Here is a 24020-nt window from a genome sequence, read left to right on the forward strand (position 1 = left end):
CAAGGTCTGCTCGCCCGGGTTTCCAGCGCGTCCTCCTCGGCTCTTTCCCGCCGCCCTGCCTTGATCCTGGGGGCGGTGCCGAAGTCGCGGCCCGCCCCGCGGCCTCGCCCGCTCGGTACTCACTAGCTGCTAGTCCGCTACAGCACCGGCCTGACCGGGCCATGTCGGCGGAGCCAGAACTCATTGAACTACGCGAGCTGGCACCGTCCGGGCGCATCGGTCCAGGCCGTACCCGGCTGGAGCGTGCCAACGCTCTGCGCATCGCGCCGGGCACAACACGCAATCCGTCACAGCAGCACGTCCCGGGTCGTGGCCACCGCTTCCAGCCTGCAGGGCCCACCACGCACACGTGGTGCGACCTCTGTGGAGACTTCATCTGGGGCGTCGTGCGCAAGGGCCTACAATGCGCGCGTGAGTAGCGGCGAACGGGAGGTCAAAGGCAGCACCATAGTTGCGGGTCAAGCCGCAGTGGAGGGCTGGTCAGTAGTGACGATCCTGCAGACCAGATCTGCTTACCTTGCCCCATCAGGGAGAGTGCTTGAGAAAATGGTTTATCACTTGTCACACTCTGTCCGTGTACAGTAGGGCAGAGTTAGTTGTCTGTGAATAACAAGGTGCTGTTGGTTCCAAGTTTGTCTTTAAAGTGCTTGGGCCGTTCTTGAAAAGCCTTTGTGCCTACAGTGCTCTGAGCCTACATTCCGAGGCCCGCCTCTTCCCAATGATTGGTTCGCTGTGTTCCCCTCTAGATTCCTGGGTGACTTCTCCCACATATAGGGGACCAGAAAAAGTTAGAACCTTGGCTAGGCTCCTTGTAAGTAGGAATTTATTGAAACTTCTGTCAAGGTTGTTTTAGGTCAAAGATGCAGAGGCTAAAACATGGGGTACAGCCACACGCACAGTGAGTGGTCCTTCTGTCCTAAGAATTACCAGCAAACAGAATAACCCAGGACAATTTATACCTTCCAGTCTCCTCGCACCTACCTCTCCCCTCAGACTTGTTGAATCCATTGCTGAAAGTGGAGTTTAGGCATTCTGGTTTTTTGGTTGGTTGGTTGGTTGGTTGGTTGGTTTGTTTGGTTTGTTGGTTTGTTTGTTTGTGTTTGTTTGTTTGTTTGGTTGGTTGGTTGGTTGGTTGGTTTTTAAGACAAAATTTCACTAGGTAGCCTAGAACGCTCTATGCAGACCAGGCTGTGACAAGAGACTTTGTTTGTTTGTTTGGTTGGTTGGTTTTTAAGACAAAATTTCACTAGGTAGCCTAGAACGCTCTATGCAGACCAGGCTGTGACAAGAGACCCACCTGCCCCTGCCTCCCAAGTTCTGATGTATAGTTTTAAGTTGAGAATCAGTGCTTTGGGCTATATAGGAACCTAAGGATGGTCCTATAGCCCTGTGCATGCCTCGAGATCATCTCATTCACTACATGAGTATGTCCCAAATTCAGCTAGCACAGCAGTCTGTGACAGAATGCCACACGGAAGCAGGGGCTGTGACATTTCAACACTGACACACAGAAAGAAAGTTGCTCTGAAGTTCCTGTCTAAGTAGCAAGACGGTTTGGGAGATAAGAAATCAAAGATAAATGTAGGGTTTAGCTTCAAACTGGGCTTACCGTGAGAACTTGTTGAGACAGGAACCCTGGGGTGAAGCGAAGTGGGAAAAAATGGCATTTTGGTCATGTTCATCTGAAATCTCCATTAGACATTAAAGTGGCGGCACTACACGTAGGGTTTGGTCTGAGGGGAACCAGTGCTGTCTCGGATCTGGATCAGATGAGTGTAGACAGAGTGGGACAGTACCCAGGTGAGAAACCTGGACATCAACTACAAGACCTGAACCGTGACAGAACTAAGGAAGGGGCCGCTGGCAAGGAGCCACAGAGAAGGGAGAAGGGAAGCTGGCCAGAAGGCGCTATCCCTGCGAGTCACCGGGGGCAAGCAGAAACTGAGGGACTTAACAATCCTGATAATGGAAACAGAATACAAAACGTTAGACCTGTCCACTGGACATTGTGGCAAGTGCCAATAATCCTAGCTAGCACTGGAGCTGTTGGAGGCAGGAGGATCCCCAAGTTCAAGATTACCATCTGGGGCTAACCTGAACTCCATGAGATTCTTTCAAAAAAAAAAAAAAAAAAAAAAAAAGACTTGTGTAAACAAGTGGAGACCAATAGGGTTTTTGGTTTTTTTTGTTTTTTTTGTTTTTTTTTCGAAGAAATAGACCAATTCAAGCAGAATCGAGAGTATGAAAGGAGGTTTATTGTGGGCAGCAGGTTCACCGATCCCAAGGAAGGAGGCTAGGGAAGTCGCCATGCAGACAGGGTGGAATGGGGAGAAAGAGAATGTGCACGCAGGGACAAAGAAATGCAAAGACAGAAAGACACGGAGACAGACAGACAGACACACAGAGAGAGACAGAGACAGAGACGGGGGTGGGGGGGAGTGAGGACATTTGTCTGGATTATATAGGTAAGAGCCTTTGGAGGAGGGGAAGCCCAGTCCCTGGGCTGAAAAGTTCAGGGTAAAGGGCGGCCTATGCTAGCTATATCCTGCAACACGTATGGACTAAGGGATGCTAGGAGAATCCGGAGGCCAGGTCTGCTTTGATACGTTACATAGGCACCTCTGCCGTTTGTCGCGAGTCTGAAACCCAACCGGGACAGAGGACGAATACAGGAAGTCGTAAATTAAATGCCTTTTGTTTTCAAGTTAATGGCAAAGCTAAGTAGTAGCTCTGCGGAAGGCAAGCACAAGGGTTAAGCATGCTTGGTTCTCTAACCGCCTGAAGCATTCCAGCAAGTGTCCAGAGGTGCCTAACCCAGGACTCTAGGATCGGTGTAGCAGTGGGCGGTAACCCGGCTTGAGGAAAGGCCAGTCAAGCCCAAAAATCTGTCGGGCAGAGTCACTTCAGTGACTTCAGTCACCTCAGTCAGCGAGTCACTTCGCCGAACTCCCCCGCCTCACGGCCAGCCCTTTCTGCAGACTGCAAGTTCACCTGCCATTACCGTTGTCGCGCGCTCGTCTGCCTGGACTGCTGCGGGCCCCGGGACCTGGGCTGGGATTCTGCACTAGAGCGGGACACGAACGTGGTGAGCGCGGGGTCGGGGGAGGGCGGGCCGGGAGGAAAGCCGGGGCTCAGCGGAGGTGTTCGGGGTTAATCCCGACGCCGTGCACAGAGAACATCCCAATTATCGATTTCCCGGCATGGGAAAAGCTAGTTTTGCTCGCGAGTTTGTCAGGCGCCGACTCCACGCCAAATCTACAGCCCACAAACCACTGGCCGCGAAGGCGCGCCCTGGCTGGGTGCTCGCGCACCTCTCACACCCCGCTTCCGGCCCTGAGGCAACCTTGGTGCACATGCGCACACGCCTTGGCCCGCTGGGAGGCGGGACCTCAGGGGCGGAGCCGAGTTGAGATGCCTCCGCGATGAGGTCATTCCTCGAGCTGTAGCGTGGTGTCCCCGCCCCTCGACGTCCCCACCCCCCCCCCCCTTGACACCAAAGCCGGAGTTGGGCTGTCTACGTTTCAGTCCTAACGGTTGCCGCGCGGCGCTGGCCTCGGCGCAAGCGCGTACTGACACGCTCGCACGCACGCACGCGCCCGAGGCGGTGGTTGGAGGCTCTCCACGCAGTGGACTAGGGATCGGGCGGGCAAGGCGATGGGCGAGGCTGAAACACCTTCCTTCGAAATGACCTGGAGCAGCACGACCAGCAGTGGCTACTGCAGCCAAGAGGACTCGGACTCGGAGCTCGAGCAGTACTTCACGGCGCGTACCTCGCTGGTCCGCAGGCCGCGCCGGGACCAGGTGGGAGCCCGGGGGTGCCGCCGGCGGGTGAGGGGCGGTCGCTGGAACCCCGCCCCTCCCCGGTAAGTTGCGGCCTGGAGAGTTAGTTGATGGGCAGCCTCCCCGCCTCTCCATCGCGAGCCTCTCGGCGGGTATAGACAAAAACGGGGAAACGTATGTAGGGGTCTCTGTCCCGAGTAGAAGCCGGGTTCCAGCGCGATGGTACTGAGTACCCAGGCTACCCTGCCCTTGCAGTCACAGACCGGTTGAGCCAGGGGAAACAACTCTGAAGCTTGAAGGGTGGACCACAGGCGGGCGTTATTCACCCATGACTAAAGCCAGCCTCGCAATTCAAACCGGCGTCTTCCTTTCACATTTGGGCGCTCCCACTCCCTCCCTGGGGGAAATAAGGAAGTGGAGGAGGAGTCCACCGGGAAGTGAGAAGTTAGTTTGGGAGGGGACTCTGTCCATGTCGTATGCGGTCTTGGATCAGCCAGCAAAGTCCCCAACTCCTTGACACCAGCTGCTGGAATATAGACAATTTCCCTATCTTTCTTCCCTCCAGGGTGGAACTGTGCAGAGGGGTTTGGGGACTATAGGAAGAGGGCCTTGCTTTAGACTTTAAGCGTTAGGGGCATTTTTCCCATAGGGAGCAGGTGGACTGTAAAATGCCCTGAAAGTGTGGTACCAGGGCAGCTGAACGTCTTCGAAAAGTCTAGATGTGCCCAAATTATCAGACTTTTCTGGGAATATCATGGTTGTGGCCACCAAGCTTGGATAACTTGTTCTGGAGCCAGAATCCCTCAGAACAGCACAGAGGCCAGAGAATCAGGAAAGTGAGCCAGAGACTGAGGGTTAGAAAACTTAGCAGCAGTGAACTAGAACTCCTTATTTGAGCCAAGAAAATGGAATTGTCTGTGATACTGTAGGTGAGATTTGATACAAATTTCTTACAGGTGGGCTGCTACTTGACACCTCCAAAACCTTAGTCCAGACTTTAGATTCAATGCAGGGGCCCTGGGATTGTCTCCATACCACTCACCCTGAGTCATCTTCTATTATGGAGAGGTGAAAAAAAAAAAAAAAAAAACCAAACCACAACAAAAGATATTGGCCAGTTGAAAGGCATATAAAGAAAAGAATTGTTTTAAAGCAGCTGAAGTTTGTGGCTAACTCAGTTGTAGAGTTAGCTAGCATGCATGATGAATGGCCTGGCTTCCAACCATTAAGGACCCAAAAAAGAAGAAGAAAAAAGAAAAAGGGAGCTGAGAATTCCCAAAGAGTAAATAAAGTAACAGCACAAGGGCTGGGAATGTGGTTAGGCAATTGAGCATGTGTGAGGCCGCAGGTTCAATCCCCAGCAGAGACCTTATGAGAATTCTCCTGGGACAAGGCACTGCCTAGTGGTGATCTCGGCTGTGTTTGTTCCAATTGCATTCCAGCTACGGCCTTTCTGAAGCCAACAGGAAGTAAGATTCAGCAGTGAGGTCAAGTGAGTTTGGTAGAGGAAACTCAATTCAGAGTCCTGGCTGCCCTGAGCCGAACTCCACCCTCCAAGCAAAAGTCTAGTCCCTGAAGAACTTTGTCTCTGGGCTAAATCTTCAGACAGCAAGGGGAAGAGCAGAAGCTTACCTGCTTACTACTGGTAGGACAGGCTCTGCCAGGAAGTTGCCTATATACCTCTGGCAGATTAGAACCTGGCTTGAAGATGCCTTTTGTATAGCTTGAGTCAAGGGGTAAATGTCCCCAGGATTTCTTCACTATATGAGATGTGATATTGCCAGCCCCAGAAAACACACTAAGGCATCTTATGTTATAGGGATGACCTTTCCCTTCCTGTCTATTGATAGTTGGACTGCTGATCTGTGTCAGCTGACATACTTCCGACCCTGTAGTGGGTCACATTCTGTTCTGTACAGAGTGGGAGAGTGGGCTTCCTGATCCTGAACAAACTGACCAACTAGTGTTCTGGGTTCAACTATGCAGTGGAGATGTGGTTTTAATTTTGGGGGTCGGGGAGAGGGTACCAGAGATCGAAGGGCCTTGTACATACTAGGCAAGTACTCTATTACTGAGCTAAACTTTATCCCCCAAAGTGGTTTTACTTTAAACAAGACTTTTCCCTAATAGTTCTTCACGCCTTCATGTTTTCCTGGCCCCTTGTCATGTGCCTTCATTTGTCTGTTTCTGTAATGTTGTTAGTGGCCACAACCAGTGCTGAGGTGGCCCCAGACAGCAGAAAGCCAAATGATTCTACCTTTCTTTGTTGTCTCCATCTATAGCATGCAAAACCAGAAGCAGTGATGGCTTCAGGATGTATGGGTTTGGTGACAGGACCAAAATCAAGTTCCAAGCTGGAAGGCTTCCCTCCCACCCCCCTCCCCCCCCTCCCACCCCCGACAAAAAAAGCCTTGGGCTTTTCAAGAGCCTTGTATCCATGCTGGCCTGTCTTCTAGGATGAGGCTGTAGAGCGGGAGACACCTGATCTTTCTCAAGCTGAGACTGAGCAGAAAATCAAGGATTACAATGGCCAGATCAACAGCAACCTCTTCATGAGCTTGGTGAGTTGGCTGCTCAGGAGTGTCTATGGAATAGAAGCCCAGCTTTGTGCCAGATGTCCAGAGTCGGAGCCAAGTATTCTTGGGTGGGCCCAAGCAGCGATCTATGCATACCTGGCTTTGCCCTGCCCCAGGAAGGCTCAACCTAACCTTTTCCATGTCCAGTAGAACTTCCTGACATGTTGTGGTTCTTCTTTCTCTCTTCTTAGAATAAGGATGGCTCCTACACAGGCTTCATCAAGGTTCAGCTGAAACTGGTACGCCCTGTTTCAGTGCCTTCCAGCAAGAAACCACCTTCCTTACAGGATGCCCGGAGGGGCACCGGGCGGAGCACAGCTGTGAGGCGCCGCACCTCTTTTTACTTGCCTAAGGATGCTGTTAAGCATCTGCACGTTCTATCACGAACACGGGCTCGTGAGGTCATTGAGGCCCTGCTTCGCAAATTCATGGTAGTAGATGACCCTCGCAAGTTTGCACTCTTTGAACGAACTGAACGTCATGGCCAAGGTAGGTTTCCATTCTCAACTCTCCCTATGTAAGGGGTATCTGTGCATTCAGGGGCGGAGGCATCTGAGTCTGTCTCTTAATTGTTTATTTTCTCCCTCCCCACCCACCGCCAGCATACTTCCGGAAACTGTCAGATGATGAGCAGCCCTTGAAGCTACGGCTTCTTGCAGGGCCCAGTGAAAAAGCCCTGAGCTTTGTTCTGAAGGAGAATGACTCTGGAGAGGTGAATGTGAGTACACAGTCTTTCTTATTTTCTTATCACTAGACAAAGCTAGTGGGGTGAAGCTATGGTGAGAATTTCAGGAGAAACTGGGCTAGAGGGCAGGCTCTGCAAAGCCTCTCCAAGAATATGCAGGTCCTCCAATGGAAGTTTAGGCTTCCAGGATTCTCAAGCCAAGGTCTAGAGCCTATACCAAGAAACTAGGAGGAAGCTAAATGTAGTGATTCATGTTATAATCACTGTACTTGGGAGAATGAGACTGGAGGATTGCTCTGAGTTTGAAGTCAGTCTGGGCTACAAAAAAAAAATAAAAAATAAAAAAACAAAACACCACACAAGCTAGGAAGAATTGTCTTAGGGCTTTGTTGTTTCCTGGTGTTGAAAAATCCTCCAAAGATTGAAGACTTGACTAACTCATGGCAAGCCAAGACAGGTTCAGACTGCATGGGCTAACTGTGGGCTCAGAGATGGCTCCACAGTTCAGAGTGCTTGCTGCTTTTCCCAAGGACTCACGTTCTGTTTGAAGCACCCATGTCAAGTAGCTCCCTGCAACTCCAGCTCCAAAGGATTTGACTTCCTCTTCTGGCCTCAGAGGGTACCTGTAGTTATGTGCATGTAACCCCACTCTGACACACACACACACACACACACACACACACACACACACAAAACTAGGACAATAGGGCAGAAAAGATGGCTCAGTGGTTAAAAGCACATATTGTTTATGCAGAGGACCTGGATTTGATTAATAGACCCATGTAGAAGCTTACAACTGTCCATAATTTCAGACCATGCACACAGTGGACATACCTACCTGTAGGCAAAACACTTATACACATAAAACAGATTTTTTTTAAGACTTTGTGTATGAATGTTTTGCCTGCATGTATATATGTGTACATATGTGCACACATGCCCATAGAATTCAGAAGAAGGTGTTGGCTCCCCTGGAACAGAGTAACAGATGATTGGAACCCACCATGTTGGTGCTGGGAATTGAACTCTGATCCTCTACAAGAGCAACTAATGCTCTTAACCACTGAACTATCTCTCGAACCCCTAAAACAAATCTTTAAAAAAAAAAAAAAAAGAAGAAGAAGAAGAAAAGAAAAGGAGAAAACCTTCACACGTGTAACCTGGGAAAAAAGGCCGCTTTGAAACATTAAGGTTACCAGCTAGAACCAGTGGCACAGGCTTGTAATCTCATCTCCTTGGGAAGCTAAAGCAGGAGGACTGCCTAAAGTTCAAGACCAGGCTGGACTACAGAAGCAAGATCGTATCTCAGAAACAAAACACCCTTCCTAGCAAGGCCTAGTGACACTGTCCTGTAATCTCAACTACTTGGTATGCCGAAGCAGGAGGATCACTAGTTCAAAGACTTCCTGGGCTACAGAGTGACTTAAAGGCCAGTCTCAAAAGTAAAAAGGCTGGGGCTATAGTTGAGTGGTAAGTGCTTTGCCCTTGGTTCATGTCTTAGTTAGGTCATCATTGAAGGAAGTTGGGGCAGGAACTCAAACCAGACAGAAACCTGAAGGCAGGAGCTGAAGTGGAGGCCATGGTGGAGCTGCTTACTGAATTGCTCAGCCTGCTTTCTTATAGAACCCATGACCACCAGTCCAGGGATGGCCCCTTACACAATGGGCTGGGCCGTCCCCTGTCAGTCACTAATTAAGAAAATGCCTTACAGCCAGATCGTTTGGAGGCATTTTTCTTTTCAATTAAGATTTCCTACTTTCAGATAACTTTAGCTTGTGTCAAGTTAACCGAAAACTAGACAGCACAGTGCAATTCCCAGTAATGAAGGGGGGAAAAAGGCGACTTTTTATCTAGGGGGTTAGTTGTGGCTCAATGGCAAGAACAGATGCTCAGCACAAAGCTTGGCAGCAAAAAAAAAAAAAGGGGGGGGGGGGCGTGAATAAAGGAGGCTGTCTGGAAATGGAGCTTAGTGGCAAAGGAAAGGTAAAAGGTAACTTGCTAACATTTATGAGACCCTAGGTTTGAATCATAGCCCATTGGAGGGAGGGAGGGAAGAAAGGAAGGAGGGAATGAGAGAATGAGAATATGCAGGAGAGAGCACCTAACAACTAACAACAGATAGAGATATTTCTCTTTACGAGGCAACTGTTTTGTAGGATCTGTTTTCTATGCAGAATGCTCATAAGGATCCCAGCACAGACTGTTTTGTCAGGAGCCTAACACCGAGCCTAGCATAGTGATAAATACTTGTAATCCCAGCATTCAGGAAATAGAAGCAGGAGAATCACAAGTTTGAGACTAACTTGGGCTACATAGCAAGTTCAAGGCCAGCCTTTGATATGTGACAAGACCATGACTCCAAAAACAACAAAAAATTAGGGGACTTAGCGGGGCTGGGGAGATGGGTCAGTGGTTAAGAGTACTGGCTGCTCTTCCGAAGGACCTGGGTTCAATACCTGGGGTTCAATTCCCGTATCCACATGGCAGCTTATAATTGTCTGTAATTCTAGTTCCAAGGGATCTGATACCCTCACACAGACATACATGCAGGCAGAACACCAATGTACATAGATTATAAAACCTTTAAACAGCAACAACCAAAAAAAGGAGTTGGCTTAGTGGTTAAGAGTACATGTTGCTCTTACAGAAGACATGGGTTTGATGCCAAGCACCCAGATGGTAGCTCACGGCCATCTGTAACTCTAATTCCAGGGGATCTGATACCTCCTTCTGACCTCTATGTGGAAACATGCATACACGTGATGCATGACCCATATACATAAGATAATCAGTAACAAAATGAGGAGGGGAATGAAAAGGAAGGTAATGTCAGGAGCCCAGTCCGGCTCATGGGACCATCATGGACCAGTCTCTTGAGGAGGGTCTGCTAACTTAGCCATACATTGCTGCAGCCCATGTATCTCTCCTCTACTCTTTTCAGTGGGATGCCTTCAGCATGCCTGAACTGCACAATTTCTTACGAATCCTGCAGCGGGAAGAAGAGGAACACCTTCGCCAGATCCTGCAGAAGTATTCTCGTTGTCGCCAGAAGATCCAGGAGGCCCTGCACGCCTGTCCTTTGGGGTGACCTTAGGTTGCTCTGAGTGACAGGAGGAGAACAGGCAGTGCGAAGAGCGTGCCGTGTGAGTGTGACAGGGCCCGTGGGGTCTGAGGAGTGCGTGTGCATGGAGGTCCTCCTCTGCTGATGGGGATGAGCCCAGAGAACAGAGAAGGAGCTGGCCCTCTACCAGTGGATACGGCAGGGCATGGATTTGCATTCCTCTGCCCTTACGTACTGGGTCAAACTCTGGGTAGCTGCTCCAGTCTTTCATCAGGGTCGCAGCTGTGATAATCTTAAGACTCCACAGACAGAACAAGGTTGTTTTCACGGGTGAGGACCCTTACCTATGGAGAAAGATTGTTTTGGGTCATGAATAGGTCTCAGGATAGCCCTATCAGAGCCAAAGGCAGCTGCTCAGAATAATATAAGCAATTAAGGTAGAGTCTGGGTTTCCCTCTTACGGTGCCTTCTGACTTAACATACACCCTGGGGTCAGGGAGGGCTGGCCAGTACAACTGCATTGGGTCAGTGCTGCCCCTAAGGGAAAGGTTGCTGGACCAGACCCTCTTCTTGTTTGCCAAAGCCAGATTCTCCGTCATATTTTGGTGGAAGTGTATGAATGTATGTAATGTTTTGTGGCCTCAACTGAATGCGTCCTGTGGGGAAGGGGATGGGGGTGCAACAGTCATCATCAGGGCTTGATGCCTGAGGGAATTGGCTGAATAAAGATGTAAGAGCATTTCTGGTTTTGGACTCTGTAATTGTGGGCCCACAGGGTAACGCCTAATGAGAGTGACTGCCAACAATGATTGACACATCCAGAAAGCATCCTTTCCAAGGTCACAGTGGGACCAATATGTTTAGGAAATGTATGCCTATGGATTCAGGTGTCTTTCAAACCTTGGGGGCTTGGGTCATGGTGGGTCATGTACAAGAATAAGCTACAGTTACTGCACAGGGAAACCACGTTTTCACACACCAACTCAAGACACCATAGCAATAACCCCTTCACCAAGTAACTACTTGTGGGTACCACACTTGACATGCTACAAGGGTAGAGCTGATAACAATTCTTTTCCTGAAGTATGGTATCTGGTGAGTTTACAACACTTAATTTAGGTTCCTTCAGACCTCAAATATAGTCATAAGAGATTGACCAAAAAGTTCTTGCCCCCCTGTGGCAGAGGCAAGTAGATATGTGTGTTTGAGGCCAGCCTTTTTATACATGGCAAGTTCCAGGCTAGCTAAGGCTAGTGAGACCCTGTCTCCAAAAAAAAAAAAAAAAAAAGCAAAAGATAACTGACACTTAGCAAGTTCTTTAATTTCTTTGCGAGCAAGTGTGACAACTACAAAGACACAGTTGTGAAAACAAGCTAAATGCACCTTAGCTTGGGACAGGCCTAAGGTCCCTTTGTGGGTGGAGGGGTGACCTAATTGACTATTGCTACTGGGCCCGAGTTTTGGGCGGCGTCAGGGACGTTGGAACAATTATACCCCGTCCGACCTTAAAGTCAACAACAACACTACCTCCGCCTTTCTGGGAGGGAGCTGTCCCAGCTGACCCTTGGGACCCATAGGCTTCTGGGACCTGGAGGCAGCGCATCCTGGGGTGTTCAGCCTCTGAGAGTGGCCATTGGCTCCACACCACAGAATGACGAGACCTTCAGCCAGTCAGAGGAGGCACCGTGCAAGGCGTGCGGAAGCGGAAGTGAGGTTTCCGTGGAGACAGCAGAGCCTGCGGAAGGCGGCGGCGGCGGCACCTGCGAGTGGAAGCTGGGGCAGGGCATGGTTGCGCCCGCCGCGCTGTGAGAGCGGAGCGGCCGCCGGGTCCGCCATGCGCCGGCGGCGCTGACATGGGCGCCAGCGGCTCCAAAGCTCGGGGCCTCTGGCCCTTTGCCTCTACTACGGGGGGCGGCGGCCCAGACGCGGCAGGCGCTGAGCAGTCTTTGGTGCGGTCTCGAGCCCGAGCAGTGCCTCCCTTCGTATTCACGCGCCGCGGGTAAGGGCATGGGTATCTGCCTTTGGGAGGACATCCGGGAATGAGAAACGCCCCCCCCGCCCCCCCCGCATTTGAATCAGAAGGACTGTCATATTTGGGATCTCAGTCAAAGCAAGGAGAAGGGAAAACAAAACCAAGCGGCATTCAGCTCTTGACCGCCCAGATGGTCCTTTTAGAGAATTGGCTGAGGCTTGTCTCTTAGGGAGTAGCTCCTCCATAATACAGCTAAGACGGCCTCTGAGAGTCTTAAGTAAGACCTTCGTTTCATCCAACTCAGCCTGCTAATTAAAGGCATTTATGCTCCTTCTGTTCTTCTAAGCCTTAGATGAATCTAAGGGAAAATGACCTCCTGTTTAGGTGTCTTGCCTTCCTCACTGTGAAGTTGGACCTCCAAGAATAGTGTCTGGAAAAGCAGAGATAGGCTTCGTTGTTGAAGGTGGGGCCACAACAACAACAAAAAAGGGCCCTCAACCAGTTGGGCTTTCTAGATCTGGAGCACTAACCTAACTCTCTTTTTTTTTTCCCGGGTGCTCACACAAAATGCCCTGGGCCTAGTGGGCTCCTAGGAACTGGCACTCCCTGTGATGGAATTTTGACCATGAATACCAGAGAGACCCAACAGTGTCGATTAGACAGTACCGGCCACTTGGGAATGACTTAAGAGTACAGCCTTCCTGGCTCAGACATCCATGATCTTGGTCTTTGGCCCTGGACCAGCAGTGTCTTTAGAAGTGAGACCAGTATGCCCAGGCCACTACCCCACTCACTTTATAAGTCCTAGGTGAAGGGCCTGCTACTAAAATTACCTTTGTGGAACAGACCAGTGATGAGAACTAGCTTTAGTTGCCTAGACAGGGTGTTCTGACAAGATGTCCTGTTGGCATGACAGGGCAACAGTGACATTGCCAAACTGGCTGCTTCCTTCCAAGCACCAAGCAGAGAGTTCTTCAGGTGTATGTTCTTCCACAGACATTGACACCATGCCTCTTCTGTTGGGGTTCAGCACGTTTCCCTGTGGTCTGTGGCATTGCCAGGGCCAGATGTAAGGCTCCAACCCAGCCTGTTCCCTTCTCTACACAGCTCCATGTTCTATGATGAGGATGGGGATCTGGCTCACGAATTCTATGAGGAGACGATCGTCACCAAGAATGGGCAGAAGCGAGCCAAGCTGAGGCGGGTACATAAGAATCTGATTCCTCAGGTGAGGGGCTGAGCAATCAATGAACATAAAGCCAACATCAGTATGTCATCGTAGATACAGATGGGGCTTTCTTGGGGAAAAGCTGGGAATAACAGGAAGGCTCTTAGCATAGAGGCCCAGAGCTGATCTTCACTAGCCTCTGTTTCCATGGCAGGGCATCGTGAAGCTGGATCCTCCCCGAATCCATGTGGATTTCCCTGTGATTCTCTATGAAGTATGAGCCTGTGGCATGGCAGACACAAGCACCCACTGCCCCAGCAAGAAACTCCCAGGATCAAGGTGTAGCTTCCATTCAGGAGTCCAGGCTGGTGCCACAACCCTGAATAAACTAAACTCCGTTGGCCCAGAACCTTCTGTTGTAAGAGGGACAGTCCCTCAGTGTTAACTGGTATTGGTTTATGTCTGAACAATAAGTGGTTGGTGGCTGGTGAGGGCTAATAACAGAATTACCAGCCTGTCTCCCCCAGCCACTTGAGCAAGAAGCATGGCAGGACACACGCTGGTCAGGAAGGCCTGGTTCCTAGTTACTTGCCTGACCTGCTTTCTTCCAAGCTTGCCTAGGGCCCGGCCCTTATAGAAGCTACAGCACTTTACAAGCAGAGTCTGCCTTCTTCCAGCCCCTGGGCTGTAGGGGCTCTACCCAAGTGGGAACTTCCTCCCCTCACTCCCCTCACCCCTAGTAGAGCATTTCAGCCGTTTGCTACCTCGATTCCTCCTGTATCGGACAGCCTGGAGACCTGTGCCAGCCTCATCCTTCCTGCCTACCTGCCACGCGCTCCCACTCTAAGCTGGACACTTGGCTGTCTGTTAAATAAGAATGAGGACCAGTGTGGGAGGTTTCTCCTTTCACCCAGGGCTGGACTGATCTCTCTTGATTTCAACCAGTTGCCCTCAAGTTGAGAGGGTACAGGCCGGGGTCAGGACAGGCTACGGATGCCTGTACCTGTGGGGACTTGCCCCAAATCACATATTCCGTCGTCTCCCTTGTCTTTGCACCAGTCCCACAAATCCCCAGTTGTAGGGGAGAGTCGGTCCACCGCCCAGTGGTATGAAACAACTGGGGCTGGTACCAGTAGCTATGAGGAGCCCATCCCCCCTTCTCCTACAGTATCTTTACCCCTTCAGGGTCTGTTAAGGGAAAGTACTGGAGCTCCTTGGTAAGGCTAGAAAGGAGGGGAAAAATACATAAAAGGCATAATTAAAATGTGAAGGCTTGTAAATAGTCTAGACTATGATAATGTTGGGGCAGAGTCTGATTTCTATACAGAGATGGCTTTAAAAAAAATACTTATTTGTGGAAGCTCTGTGCTTCTAGAGTGTGGGAAATGGCTTGGGGAGTAATACCCAGCATAGGAAGACTGTTGTGTTATTTGTTCAATTTCAATAAAAATTATTTGTAGACCCTGCACATGAGAGTGGCTTCCAGTGAGGCTTTAACATCCAGTTTCTAGACTTCCACTTGAGCTGATCTGGTAAAGCTAGCAAAACCCCCGCTAGAAGGCAGTGAGACCGAACACTGCCTGTAGCAATACCAGCCACGGCCAACAGGTGGCTGTGTTCACACACCGTCTCCAGCCCTCTCAAGATGCAGAGGGCCACTCACCTGTATATGGGACTGTATTGGGACTCGGGATCCTTCTGGAGATTGCCCTAGCTAGCTGCCTTGCCTAAGGGGTGAGTGTAGCCACACATAGTTTTGGGATGGTTCTGGTCCCAACAGTACTAGATTATCTGAAGTGAGGTTACAGCCTATAAGCCCATAGACCTCAAAGGCCCAGCTATACTTGGACATTTCCCACCATGTCCTCAGCCTCTTTCCAGACTCACCTGACTTCCCAATCATCAGAAGGGAGAGCTCAGGCTTCTGCTGCAGCTTCTGTTGTAAGGCTCTGCCCAACCCTTCCACAGCTTTCTGCTGCCCGTGGACATCCTGCCTACATTTCTCAAGGTCTGCTACAGGCGGATTCTCTGCTCGCCTAGCCTTTGACCATAATAAACTCAAGAAGTTAAAAAAAAAAAAAAACAGAAACAAAACAACAACAAAAAAAAAAACTTTACAATAGGAAGGTGGAGTTCATCCACCAGGGTCAGGGCAGTCGGCCTTCAAGTTGCTCAGAGCTGGAACTTGTCAAGTCTTGAGTAGGGCCAGGCAGTGGTGGCACACACCTTTAATCCCAGCACTTAGGAGGCAGAGGCAGGCAGATTTCTGAGTTCGAGGCCAGCCTGGTCTATAGAGTGAGCTCCAGGACAGCCAAGGCTATACAGAGAAACCCTGTCTCGAAAAACCAAAAAAAAAAAAAAAAAAAAAAGTCTTGAGTAGGATTATCCTGTTCAGCATAGACTTGCAGTTCTGTAAACCAACTGCCATCCCCTGTAATAAGCCAGGAGTTAGGCCCCTGTTGAGGGCCTCCTATCCAGGAGCCAAGGCTCCTCATATCAGGCAGAATCCTATCTCCCCACCACCATCCTACTTGGGGAACTCCCTGTTCTGAACCTACCTAGCTAGGCCCAAAGCTATGAACAATAGAAGAGTCAGGGCAGTGTTTCCTACTCCATCCGGCTGGGCTGGGCTCACTTCCTTCCTGCTGGCAGCCTAAGGAAGTGTCCCTGCCCTGGACAGTCTCGCCTGGCCTTTGTTTTCCCAGTAGTCCCCACCCTTGGAGCTTCCTAGACTTTTGTCCCTTGTGAAGCAAACACAGTGATTTCAGGGATGCTCCTGGGTAGGGCCACAGCCTAGGCTATACACCCAGTTCCCATTCAGGTTTCTATCAACAGAGGGACTCCCTAGCATTGGGGAGGTGAGCCCCTTGGGTTGTGAGGGGTAGTCAGTTTAGGTTGACTTGAGAGCAGGCAAATTTGCCTGGACCTCCAAAGAGATCTTCCAGGAATTCCTGTTGTGAGCTTCCTCTCCCACAGGGACACACAGTCTCCCCGACCCCATATCACACAGCCACAGGCATCAACACATTGTCACATTGTCTTTGTCACACTTCGGATACTTCCGCTCTCAATGGAAACAAAACTGACTCAGCTACTGGAAGAACCCACCACCCCCACCCCACCGGTTTTCCCCTCACGCAAGATAGTTTCTTCTTTGGCACCTGCTCTAGGGAACCATTAGTGAAACCAGCAGATTTCTGTGACTCCCATGAATACGGCCAGCCACTGGGGCCCCCTCACACCCTACTGGATTCTAGGACAATTCGAAACTTCAAGAAAGATGAGTCCTTGATTCCTAGGTCCATATCCTTCCTATCACCTGGCACAACTCGTGGGGACCAGATCCTACTCAGAGGAAGGTTGCAAAGGACAGCCAGCCACCAAGGGAAACAGGGTCAAGGGGCTCTCCTCCCGCCCCCCCCCCCCCCCCCCCCCCCCCCGTTCCTGGCCCTTTTCCGGCCCAGAGGGCAGCAGGAAGTGAGGAGAAAGGGCAGGGATGGGAGGCGGGAGTGGGTGGGAAGGAATGGGGTTTATCAAATCCCCAGCAGACTGCCCAGAGGGCAGCAGCTGGCGCAAGGAACCTGGCTGGAGAGGCTTTTCTCAGAAAGGAGGGAGGCCGCCGACCTACGGGGCCGACGGACTCCCACTCAGGTGAGCCCAGAGTACACCGCATAAAGCTAATCCGTGCTGCCATAAATGCGCTCACTCCTGCGGCGCTCTCTAGCTTCCAGGTTTGCTGGCGGGAAAGGGGCTGGCGGCTAGGGGCGGGCTTTTGGAGAGTTGAATCGTGCATTGGAGAACAGATCTAAGAGGCGAGGGTACAGCTCTAAGCCTAGTCCCCACTGGGGGGGGATTGCAAGGCAGAAGGGGATTGCAAGGCAGAAAGGTTCAGAATATGGAGTGGAGGTAGTAGAGAGACACTGAAGCCTTACTTTCCATGAAGTCAGGCCTGAAACGTCTGCAAATTGCAGTTATTTGGAGTTGAGTGCGTCCCCCCATCCCACCTTCACCTCGTCGCAGACTGGTCCGGGGAAAATCCAGTGGATTGGCATGTCCTGGCGTGGATCCGGTGAAAAGTGGCTAGACCACTTTTCACTTTGGCCCGACTGAACTTTTTAGTCCCTTTGGCAAGGCAGCGACCCACCCCCTGGTCACCAGGACAACCACTGCGTCTGCTTTGCCAAAGGAGTGCTCAGTGGCCGTACTAGGCCCCCTCTAGATGGGCAGGGGGCGGGGCTTCCTTCTGACCGCAGACTAGCTGAGGGAACCTGGGCTCAGAGAAGGCGGGTCATTAATGTTCCAAGAGGTTCTGGATCCACTCGGGTCAAAATCTCTTACACTAGACAAAGGGCCCACACTGCTGGAGTTCATATTCAGACAGGTAGGATTGAATCCGCAGCTACCTCCAGTCAAGACTTCAGCTATAAGCCTTTATTCCAAATGCCATTACCACCGCCACCCACTCATTCCGCGCGCCCGCCCCATCCAATATTCTATCCCTTTAAGAGGCCAGCTGCAAAGAGTGGATTGTTCCACTGACGACAGATTGTGGGGGTAATGCTGGTTAGCTCTCGTGGCTAAGACCAGAGGGGATGCCTATTCCAGGAGGTTTTAAATCTCAGATAGATGACTGTGTTCCTCTACAGAAGATCTAAGGGTCCTCGAACTCGAAATGCAGCACTGGCAGAAAGGAAGGCGAACACACCTTCCCTGCGAGGTGGCAAATCCTCCCATCCACCCTGTCGTCCTCCCTCTGAGGCAGGCTTCTTAAAGGGCCCGCGGGTCTCGGGGCGGAGCCAACAGAGGCTCGAGCTGGGGCAGTGCTTGGGCGAAGGGCCGGAGCGGGCTTGGCTGGTACCAGGATGGCGGCGGCCCTGGCGTGGGTCCTGGTGGCGCCTGGTGCGAGGTGAGGGCGGGCGTTGCAAGCCTGGTGACTCTCCCCCTGTGAGCTGGGCTCTGAATCTCTAGGGGCGCCCTCATAACTGACCCAGGAACCCCACCCCCACCCGGCTGAACTCTGGCCCCACGTGCGGGGCGGGGGCGGGGTCCCGCACAAAGACCGGAGTGGAATACTATCTGCCCCGGACCCCTTGTGCTGGGAGGTAAGGGTGTGGGCCGGTCTCGAGTGCTCGCACAGATTCTTGGTGACTGTGGTTGAAAGGGCCGGTCTGCGAGCACCGCGGTGGGAAGTCCACTGCCCCTTTGTCCCCCGGGCGTCTCCTCCTAGCCTAAGAGAGTGTCGGCGCCCAAGACTAAGTCCTGACGGTCTCATTTTCTGCTTGGCGCATATTGCACAGATACCAATTTCTCTGCAGTGTTCCTAATAGCTTCCCAGCTTCTGTATGTGTTGTTCCCAAATGCTGTCCCTTTTCAGAATCAATTCTGAGTTCGTAATGGGGGTGGGGGACATGGGGTAGTATAGGGTGGAACTTGGGTTCAGGGTGTTCTAAAACTATTTACTGTATTACCATACAGGCATGTAAGTGACTCTAGTAGTGAGTCAGTAGCCTAATCGGTCCCTTTTTTCAAAGGGATACAGACCTAAAGGAGGTGGGATCGTTTGTCCATAGGGGGACCCACTCAACTCCAAATAAAGTGCAATTCGAAGAAGTTTCGGGCCTGACTTCATGGAAAGTAGGCTTCAGTGTCTCCCTCGTACCTCTGTTCCCTAAAGGATTGCCTTGCCCAACCACAGGCAGCTCCCTGCTCTAGAAAGAACTCTGTGGTTTTGGTAGAGTCCCTAAGGTCTCTCCCTACCCTTCAGCATCCTGCTATCTCTCAAACCGGTTATAGCCTTGGAAGTCTGAGCAGGAACACAGTGTGCCACACAGTATGGGTTTCAGGAGCTTATGTGGGATTAATGTACATGGACTTAGTCTTGGTCTCTGGAATTCTCTAGACTGAATTGTTCTCTCCCATACTTTCTTCAGTTCCTGAGCTGCTACCAGGCAGGTGACACTTCCTGTAGCCCCCAGCATGCGGGCAGGACTGGGTCCCATCATCACACTGGCCCTAGTGCTGGAGGTAGCATGGGCCGCGGAGCTTAAGCCCACAGCGCCGCCCATCTTCACTGGCCGAGCCTTTGTGGTAGCATGGAATGTGCCCACACAAGAATGTGCCCCACGCCACAAAGTGCCACTGGACCTTAGTGCCTTCGATGTGGAGGCTACCCCCAATGAGGGGTTTTTCAACCAGAATATCACCACCTTCTACTACGACCGGCTAGGCCTGTATCCACGTTTTGATGCAGCTGGGATGTCTGTGCATGGCGGTGTGCCTCAGAACGGTAGTCTCTGTGCACACCTGCCCAGGCTGAAGGCATCTGTGGAACGCTACATTCAAACCCAGGAGCCTGGGGGGCTGGCAGTCATTGACTGGGAGGAATGGCGGCCTGTATGGGTTCGAAACTGGCAGGAGAAGGATGTGTACCGACAGTTTTCACGCCAGCTGGTGGCCAGTCGACACCCTGACTGGCCATCAGACCGAATAGTGAAGCAGGCACAGTATGAGTTTGAGTTCGCTGCTCGGCAGTTCATGTTGAACACACTCCGTTACGTCAAGGCAGTCAGACCTCAGCACCTGTGGGGCTTCTACCTCTTTCCTGACTGCTACAATCATGATTATGTACAGAACTGGGAGACCTACACAGGCCGCTGTCCCGATGTGGAGGTGGCCCGGAACGACCAGCTGGCCTGGCTCTGGGCTGAGAGCACAGCTCTCTTTCCCTCTGTGTACCTGGACGAGACACTGGCTTCCTCTATACACAGCCGAAACTTTGTCAGTTTCCGTGTTCAGGAAGCCCTTCGTGTGGCTCACACCCACCATGCAAACCATGCCCTCCCTGTGTATGTCTTCACACGTCCCACATACACCCGAGGACTCACAGGACTTAGCCAGGTACGTGTTCTTCCTTCCTCCAGGAGCCACTGAGTGCTTGAGTTATCAGGGACCAAAAGTGTTATTCTACGTCTGTTTTAATCTTGTGGAAGGGTGATGTTACCCCCATTCTGTAGATAAGACTGAGGCCCAGAGGTGCTGAGAATTAGCCAAGGGCCTCTAGAAAGTCCATGAAAAGTACACAAAACTAAGTCAGTCGTTCTAACTTTGGATTCAAAATGTGTAGCCCTGCGTGGGCTCATGCGTGGGCTCTTGGCTTTGGAGACTAAGGTCCAAGGTAAGGATAGAGCTGTCCTAAGGTCAGAGCAGGTTAGAGCAGGTTTGTTCTGAGTCTCCTGTGATACTGTCTGGTGTCAGTCTTCCTCAGTAATCATCCCTTCCCACACAGATGGACCTCATCTCTACCATCGGTGAGAGTGCCGCCCTGGGCTCAGCTGGTGTCATCTTCTGGGGCGACTCAGTGTATGCTTCAAGTATGGTAAGGGAGACCCACCTGGGCTGCCAGAACTGCTGGGAAATGTATACTTTGGCTTCCGCCCTCACTAGGTATACAGACTGAGTATAGCTTATTGACTAAGCATAGAGGCTTTGTCGCCGGACCCAAGAAAGAAGGGCAACCCCACCCTGTTCCCAGGAAGAGGAAATGCTGTCCTGAACAGCTGGAGTTCCACCCTTCCTCATCTACACAGCTGGGCTCCAGTCTGTCTCAACCCTGCTTCTACTAGGGACAGGGGACTGTAAAGGCTCAGGAACTCTGTGTATATGATGTTCACACGTGTATACAAATAAGTGTGCCGGGATGTGCCTCAGTAGAGTTGCCTAGTCTAGGGTTCCAACTCCACCACTACCAAAAGGAAGGGGTGCTATCACCACAGTATAGACAGTTTCTACCAGGGCTTTGGACAAAGGCAACTAACATCAGATGTTCACTTCTTGGCCTCTTCCTCCAGGAGACCTGCCAGTACCTCAAGAATTACCTAACGCAGCTGCTGGTCCCCTACATAGTCAATGTGTCCTGGGCCACCCAGTATTGCAGTTGGACCCAGTGCCATGGCCATGGGCGCTGTGTGCGCCGCAACCCCAGCGCCAATACCTTCCTGCACCTCAGTGCCAGCAGCTTCCGCCTAGTGCCTGGCCGTACGCCCAATGAACCCCAACTTCGACCTGAGGGAGAGCTCAGCGAAGCCGACCTCAACTACCTGCAGACGCACTTTCGCTGCCAGTGCTATCTGGGCTGGGGTGGCGAGCAGTGCCAACGGAACTATAAGCGGGCAGCTGGAAATGCCAGCAAAGCCTGGGCTGGATCCCACCTCACCAGTCTGCTGGGTTTGGTAGCTATGGCTCTCACCTGGACCTTATAAGGGATCTCCACCCTGGATATCATTCCAGGTGGCCTCTGGTGCAAGGATCTCCTTGGCATGAGGAACCTGTTAGGGTTTAGACAAATGAGTCTGGAGTGGGCAGTGCCCCCAGGATGCCTAGCAAGAGCATCCATTACCACTTATCACCCCCCTGTTCTAAGGGGGAGAGAAACATCCCCTGAGATGCCCTCATCTTGCCAGAGAAGACAGAGAATACAGCTAGGCCAGGGAAGGCCTGACTCTACTCCCTGCTCCTGGATAGTTTATAATTTTGGGGTCTCTTTTGTAAATTAAATATGAAACAACTCCTGTGCTTCTTGTTTTTTTCTGCTTCGGGGTAAATGTGTGTGGGAGTTCAGGGCTGTCCATCAGGGGGAGCTCAACTCTGAACGCATATCCTGGAATTTCTCAGGGATGTGTTCTCTGGGGCCTAGGGAAGAAGAGCTACCTAGTGCAGTTGTGCTGGGCCAGGGCCTCACTAGAGTAGGATTCATACTCTACCCTAACACCAACTCCAGTTTATCTTGATAGAAATAGAGTCGGGCCACCATTGTATGACTGATAGAGTAGCTATGTATCTGCTGCCTGCCCCAGTACCCCAGGCAGGGCCAGTGCCAGCTTCCTTGTCTCAACCACACAGAGAAAGGGGACATGCTCTTCCCTGATGTTCCTGCAGCAGGCATTTCTGTTCCCTGCTCCCAAGGGCAGCAGACTTCCTCCTCTCCCTGTCTGGGTCACACCCTTCTCTTGGGTCTGGCAGGTAAGAAGCCTGGCAGGGGATTGAGAGTCAATCTTGAGCTTCAGTCTGTCACTATGTGGGTGCGTGGTGCTGTTGGGAACTATCCAAATCTGGGGAGAAGGGTCATCCTCAGAGGTCAGCTTTAGAGCCAGAATGTGTGTGTGTGTGTGTGTGTGTGTGTGTGTGTATGTGCCAGTGATAGAGCACTTGCCTGGGATTGACACACACACACACTCTCTCTCTCTCTCTCTCTCTCTCTCTCTCTCTCTCTCTCTCTCTCTCTCTGTCTGTCTCTAATGGGCATTCCAAAGGAAAGAAACAGTAGTCGAGGCATTTGGAGCAGCTCTGAGCTGCTTTGTCAGGCCTGCCTCTGACAGGTGTTACCTCATCATCCTTCACTCAGAACCACTAGGGTGTCAGTCTGACTCCCTTAGTCCTGCCCTTGGGAAATTTAGTGGCTCTGTAAGTACTCTCACTAGGTCCTGAATTCACTCATCGGAACCAGAAAGTGAGTGAGGGCAGCCAGCAACCATGTAATGTGTAGGAGGGAGAGAGGATCAGGAATTCAAACCCAGCCTTGGCCAGGAGACCAGCCTGAACTTTTTATGAGTCTCTGTCTTAAAAAAAAAACAAACAAACAAACAAAAAACAGCCAGGAGACAGGAAGAATAGGTAAAAGGCATTTGCCATCAAGCCTGGTGACCTGAGTTTAATCCCAGGAACAAAGCTAACTGACTCCCTAGAATTGTCCTCTGGTCTCCATACACACCTTGTGGCATCCACGAGCATGCATACAAACCCATAAATAAAGCCAGGTTGATCCCAGCACATGGGAGGCAGAGGCAGGTAGATCTCTCAGAGTTTGAGGCCAGCCTGGTCCTTAAAGTGAGTTCCAGGACAGTCAGGGCTGTTACACAAAGAAACCCTGTCCTGAGAAAAATAAGTAAATAAATCTAACAAAAACTTTGAGACAAGAGTCTCACTATGCAGCCCTAGCTGGCTTAGCACTCACTATGTGTAGATGAATCTGATCTTGAACTCAGAGATCCAGCTGCCTCTACTTCCCATGCACTGGGATTACAGGCCTGTGCACACCAGACTTAATTTAAAATCTGAAGAAGACCAAAAGCAATGGAGTTTAGCAAAGGATGGCAAGGACTAGGGAGACCTCTTGACTCCCCAACATGTATGGATACACACAACTGTTAGCCCAAGAGTGGGCACGTGGGGACAGAAGAAACATCAGCACCTTCTCCATGCCTGTAATCTGTCCCACAAGGCTGTGACCTGTGCCCACCTAGCTATGAAATCCTTCTTGGTGCAAACCATGTCCACCACTTCACATTTCTCTCCCTGAAACCCCAGGGGAAGAAAGGATGTGGCTACTTCCTCTAACTTGAAACATTCCCTCCAAGAAGGCTGAGCAAAGCACATAAAACTCAGAAAGATGCTGAGTGGTGATGGTGGCAGCAGCACAGGCCTTTGATCCCAGGACCCTGGAAGCAGAGGCTGGTGAATCTCTGAGTTTGAGGCCAGCCTGGTTCCTGAGTTCCAGGACAGAGAAGCCCTGTCTCAAACAAATAAATACCTCAGGAAGCTAAGGAAACTTCCAGTGCTCCGGAGGCTCAAGCGGTTAAAGACTTGGGTGGGCAAAATGGCTCAGAGGGTAAAGGCATGTGAGGCCTGGTGACCTAAGCGACCCAGAATCGGGGTGACAGGGGAGGACTGGCTTTCACAGTCCTTCCACTGACCTGTTTGTATAAATTTGTGAATATATGTCA

General features: G+C 51.2%; 3 protein-coding genes and 1 long non-coding RNA gene across 10 annotated transcripts; 3 read left to right on the top strand and 1 right to left on the bottom strand.

Annotated features, from left to right (window-relative positions):
• Window positions 1-108: 108 nt before the first annotated feature.
• Window positions 109-10841, top strand: Rassf1 (Ras association domain family member 1). Of its 3 annotated transcripts, XM_034484210.2 has the most exons (6): window positions 109-411; window positions 2979-3085; window positions 6237-6341; window positions 6548-6845; window positions 6959-7074; window positions 9983-10841. In XM_034484210.2, the coding sequence occupies exons 1-6, from the start codon at window positions 162-164 to the stop codon at window positions 10127-10129; spliced, it is 1023 nt and encodes a 340-aa protein (XP_034340101.1). In that variant the 5' UTR covers window positions 109-161; the 3' UTR covers window positions 10130-10841. The 3 variants fall into 3 exon arrangements, with proteins under 3 accessions (XP_034340101.1, XP_034340102.1, XP_076773906.1); XM_034484211.2 differs by lacking the exons at window positions 109-411; window positions 2979-3085 and adding an exon at window positions 3160-3801; XM_076917791.1 differs by lacking the exons at window positions 109-411; window positions 2979-3085 and adding an exon at window positions 3822-5425.
• A 561-nt stretch (window positions 10842-11402) lies between these two features.
• On the bottom strand, window positions 11403-13182 carry LOC143435418 (uncharacterized). Its single transcript, XR_013105718.1, has 2 exons — window positions 12908-13182; window positions 11403-12121 (listed from the first exon to the last, which is right to left on the bottom strand). It is a non-coding gene; the product is annotated as an uncharacterized LOC143435418 (long non-coding RNA).
• Tusc2 (tumor suppressor 2, mitochondrial calcium regulator) lies at window positions 11830-14710 on the top strand. The gene is made up of 3 exons (XM_034484567.2): window positions 11830-12101; window positions 13182-13302; window positions 13457-14710. The coding sequence occupies exons 1-3, from the start codon at window positions 11956-11958 to the stop codon at window positions 13520-13522; spliced, it is 333 nt and encodes a 110-aa protein (XP_034340458.1). The 5' UTR covers window positions 11830-11955; the 3' UTR covers window positions 13523-14710.
• Window positions 14711-16737: 2027 nt separating this feature from the next.
• On the top strand, window positions 16738-21806 carry Hyal2 (hyaluronidase 2). Of its 5 annotated transcripts, none has more exons than XM_034484592.2 (4): window positions 16738-16893; window positions 19173-20139; window positions 20528-20617; window positions 21090-21806. In XM_034484592.2, the coding sequence occupies exons 2-4, from the start codon at window positions 19219-19221 to the stop codon at window positions 21498-21500; spliced, it is 1422 nt and encodes a 473-aa protein (XP_034340483.1). In that variant the 5' UTR covers window positions 16738-16893; window positions 19173-19218; the 3' UTR covers window positions 21501-21806. The 5 variants fall into 5 exon arrangements, with proteins under 5 accessions (XP_034340483.1, XP_076774053.1, XP_076774055.1 ...); XM_076917938.1 differs by lacking the exon at window positions 16738-16893 and adding an exon at window positions 16949-16973; XM_076917940.1 differs by lacking the exon at window positions 16738-16893 and adding an exon at window positions 17012-17623.
• Window positions 21807-24020: the final 2214 nt, after the last annotated feature.

This window comes from Arvicanthis niloticus, chromosome 21, assembly GCF_011762505.2.
Source record: "Arvicanthis niloticus isolate mArvNil1 chromosome 21, mArvNil1.pat.X, whole genome shotgun sequence".
NCBI classification, from domain to species: Eukaryota; Metazoa; Chordata; class Mammalia; order Rodentia; family Muridae; genus Arvicanthis; species Arvicanthis niloticus.

Bases quoted from the DNA above. Each gene is read 5' to 3' on its own strand.
- Rassf1 (XM_034484210.2), top strand. From the start codon at position 162: ATGTCGGCGGAGCCAGAACTCATTGAACTACGCGAGCTGGCACCGTCC. The intron at 412-2,978 runs GTGAGTAGCGGC...CCCTTTCTGCAG, and splicing joins CAAGGGCCTACAATGCGCGC to ACTGCAAGTTCACCTGCCAT. The intron at 6,846-6,958 runs GTAGGTTTCCAT...ACCCACCGCCAG, and splicing joins AACTGAACGTCATGGCCAAG to CATACTTCCGGAAACTGTCA.
- Tusc2 (XM_034484567.2), top strand. From the start codon at position 11,956: ATGGGCGCCAGCGGCTCCAAAGCTCGGGGCCTCTGGCCCTTTGCCTCT. The intron at 12,102-13,181 runs GTAAGGGCATGG...TTCTCTACACAG, and splicing joins TTCGTATTCACGCGCCGCGG to CTCCATGTTCTATGATGAGG. The intron at 13,303-13,456 runs GTGAGGGGCTGA...TTTCCATGGCAG, and splicing joins ATAAGAATCTGATTCCTCAG to GGCATCGTGAAGCTGGATCC.
- Hyal2 (XM_034484592.2), top strand. From the start codon at position 19,219: ATGCGGGCAGGACTGGGTCCCATCATCACACTGGCCCTAGTGCTGGAG. The intron at 20,140-20,527 runs GTACGTGTTCTT...CTTCCCACACAG, and splicing joins GACTCACAGGACTTAGCCAG to ATGGACCTCATCTCTACCAT. The intron at 20,618-21,089 runs GTAAGGGAGACC...CTCTTCCTCCAG, and splicing joins CAGTGTATGCTTCAAGTATG to GAGACCTGCCAGTACCTCAA.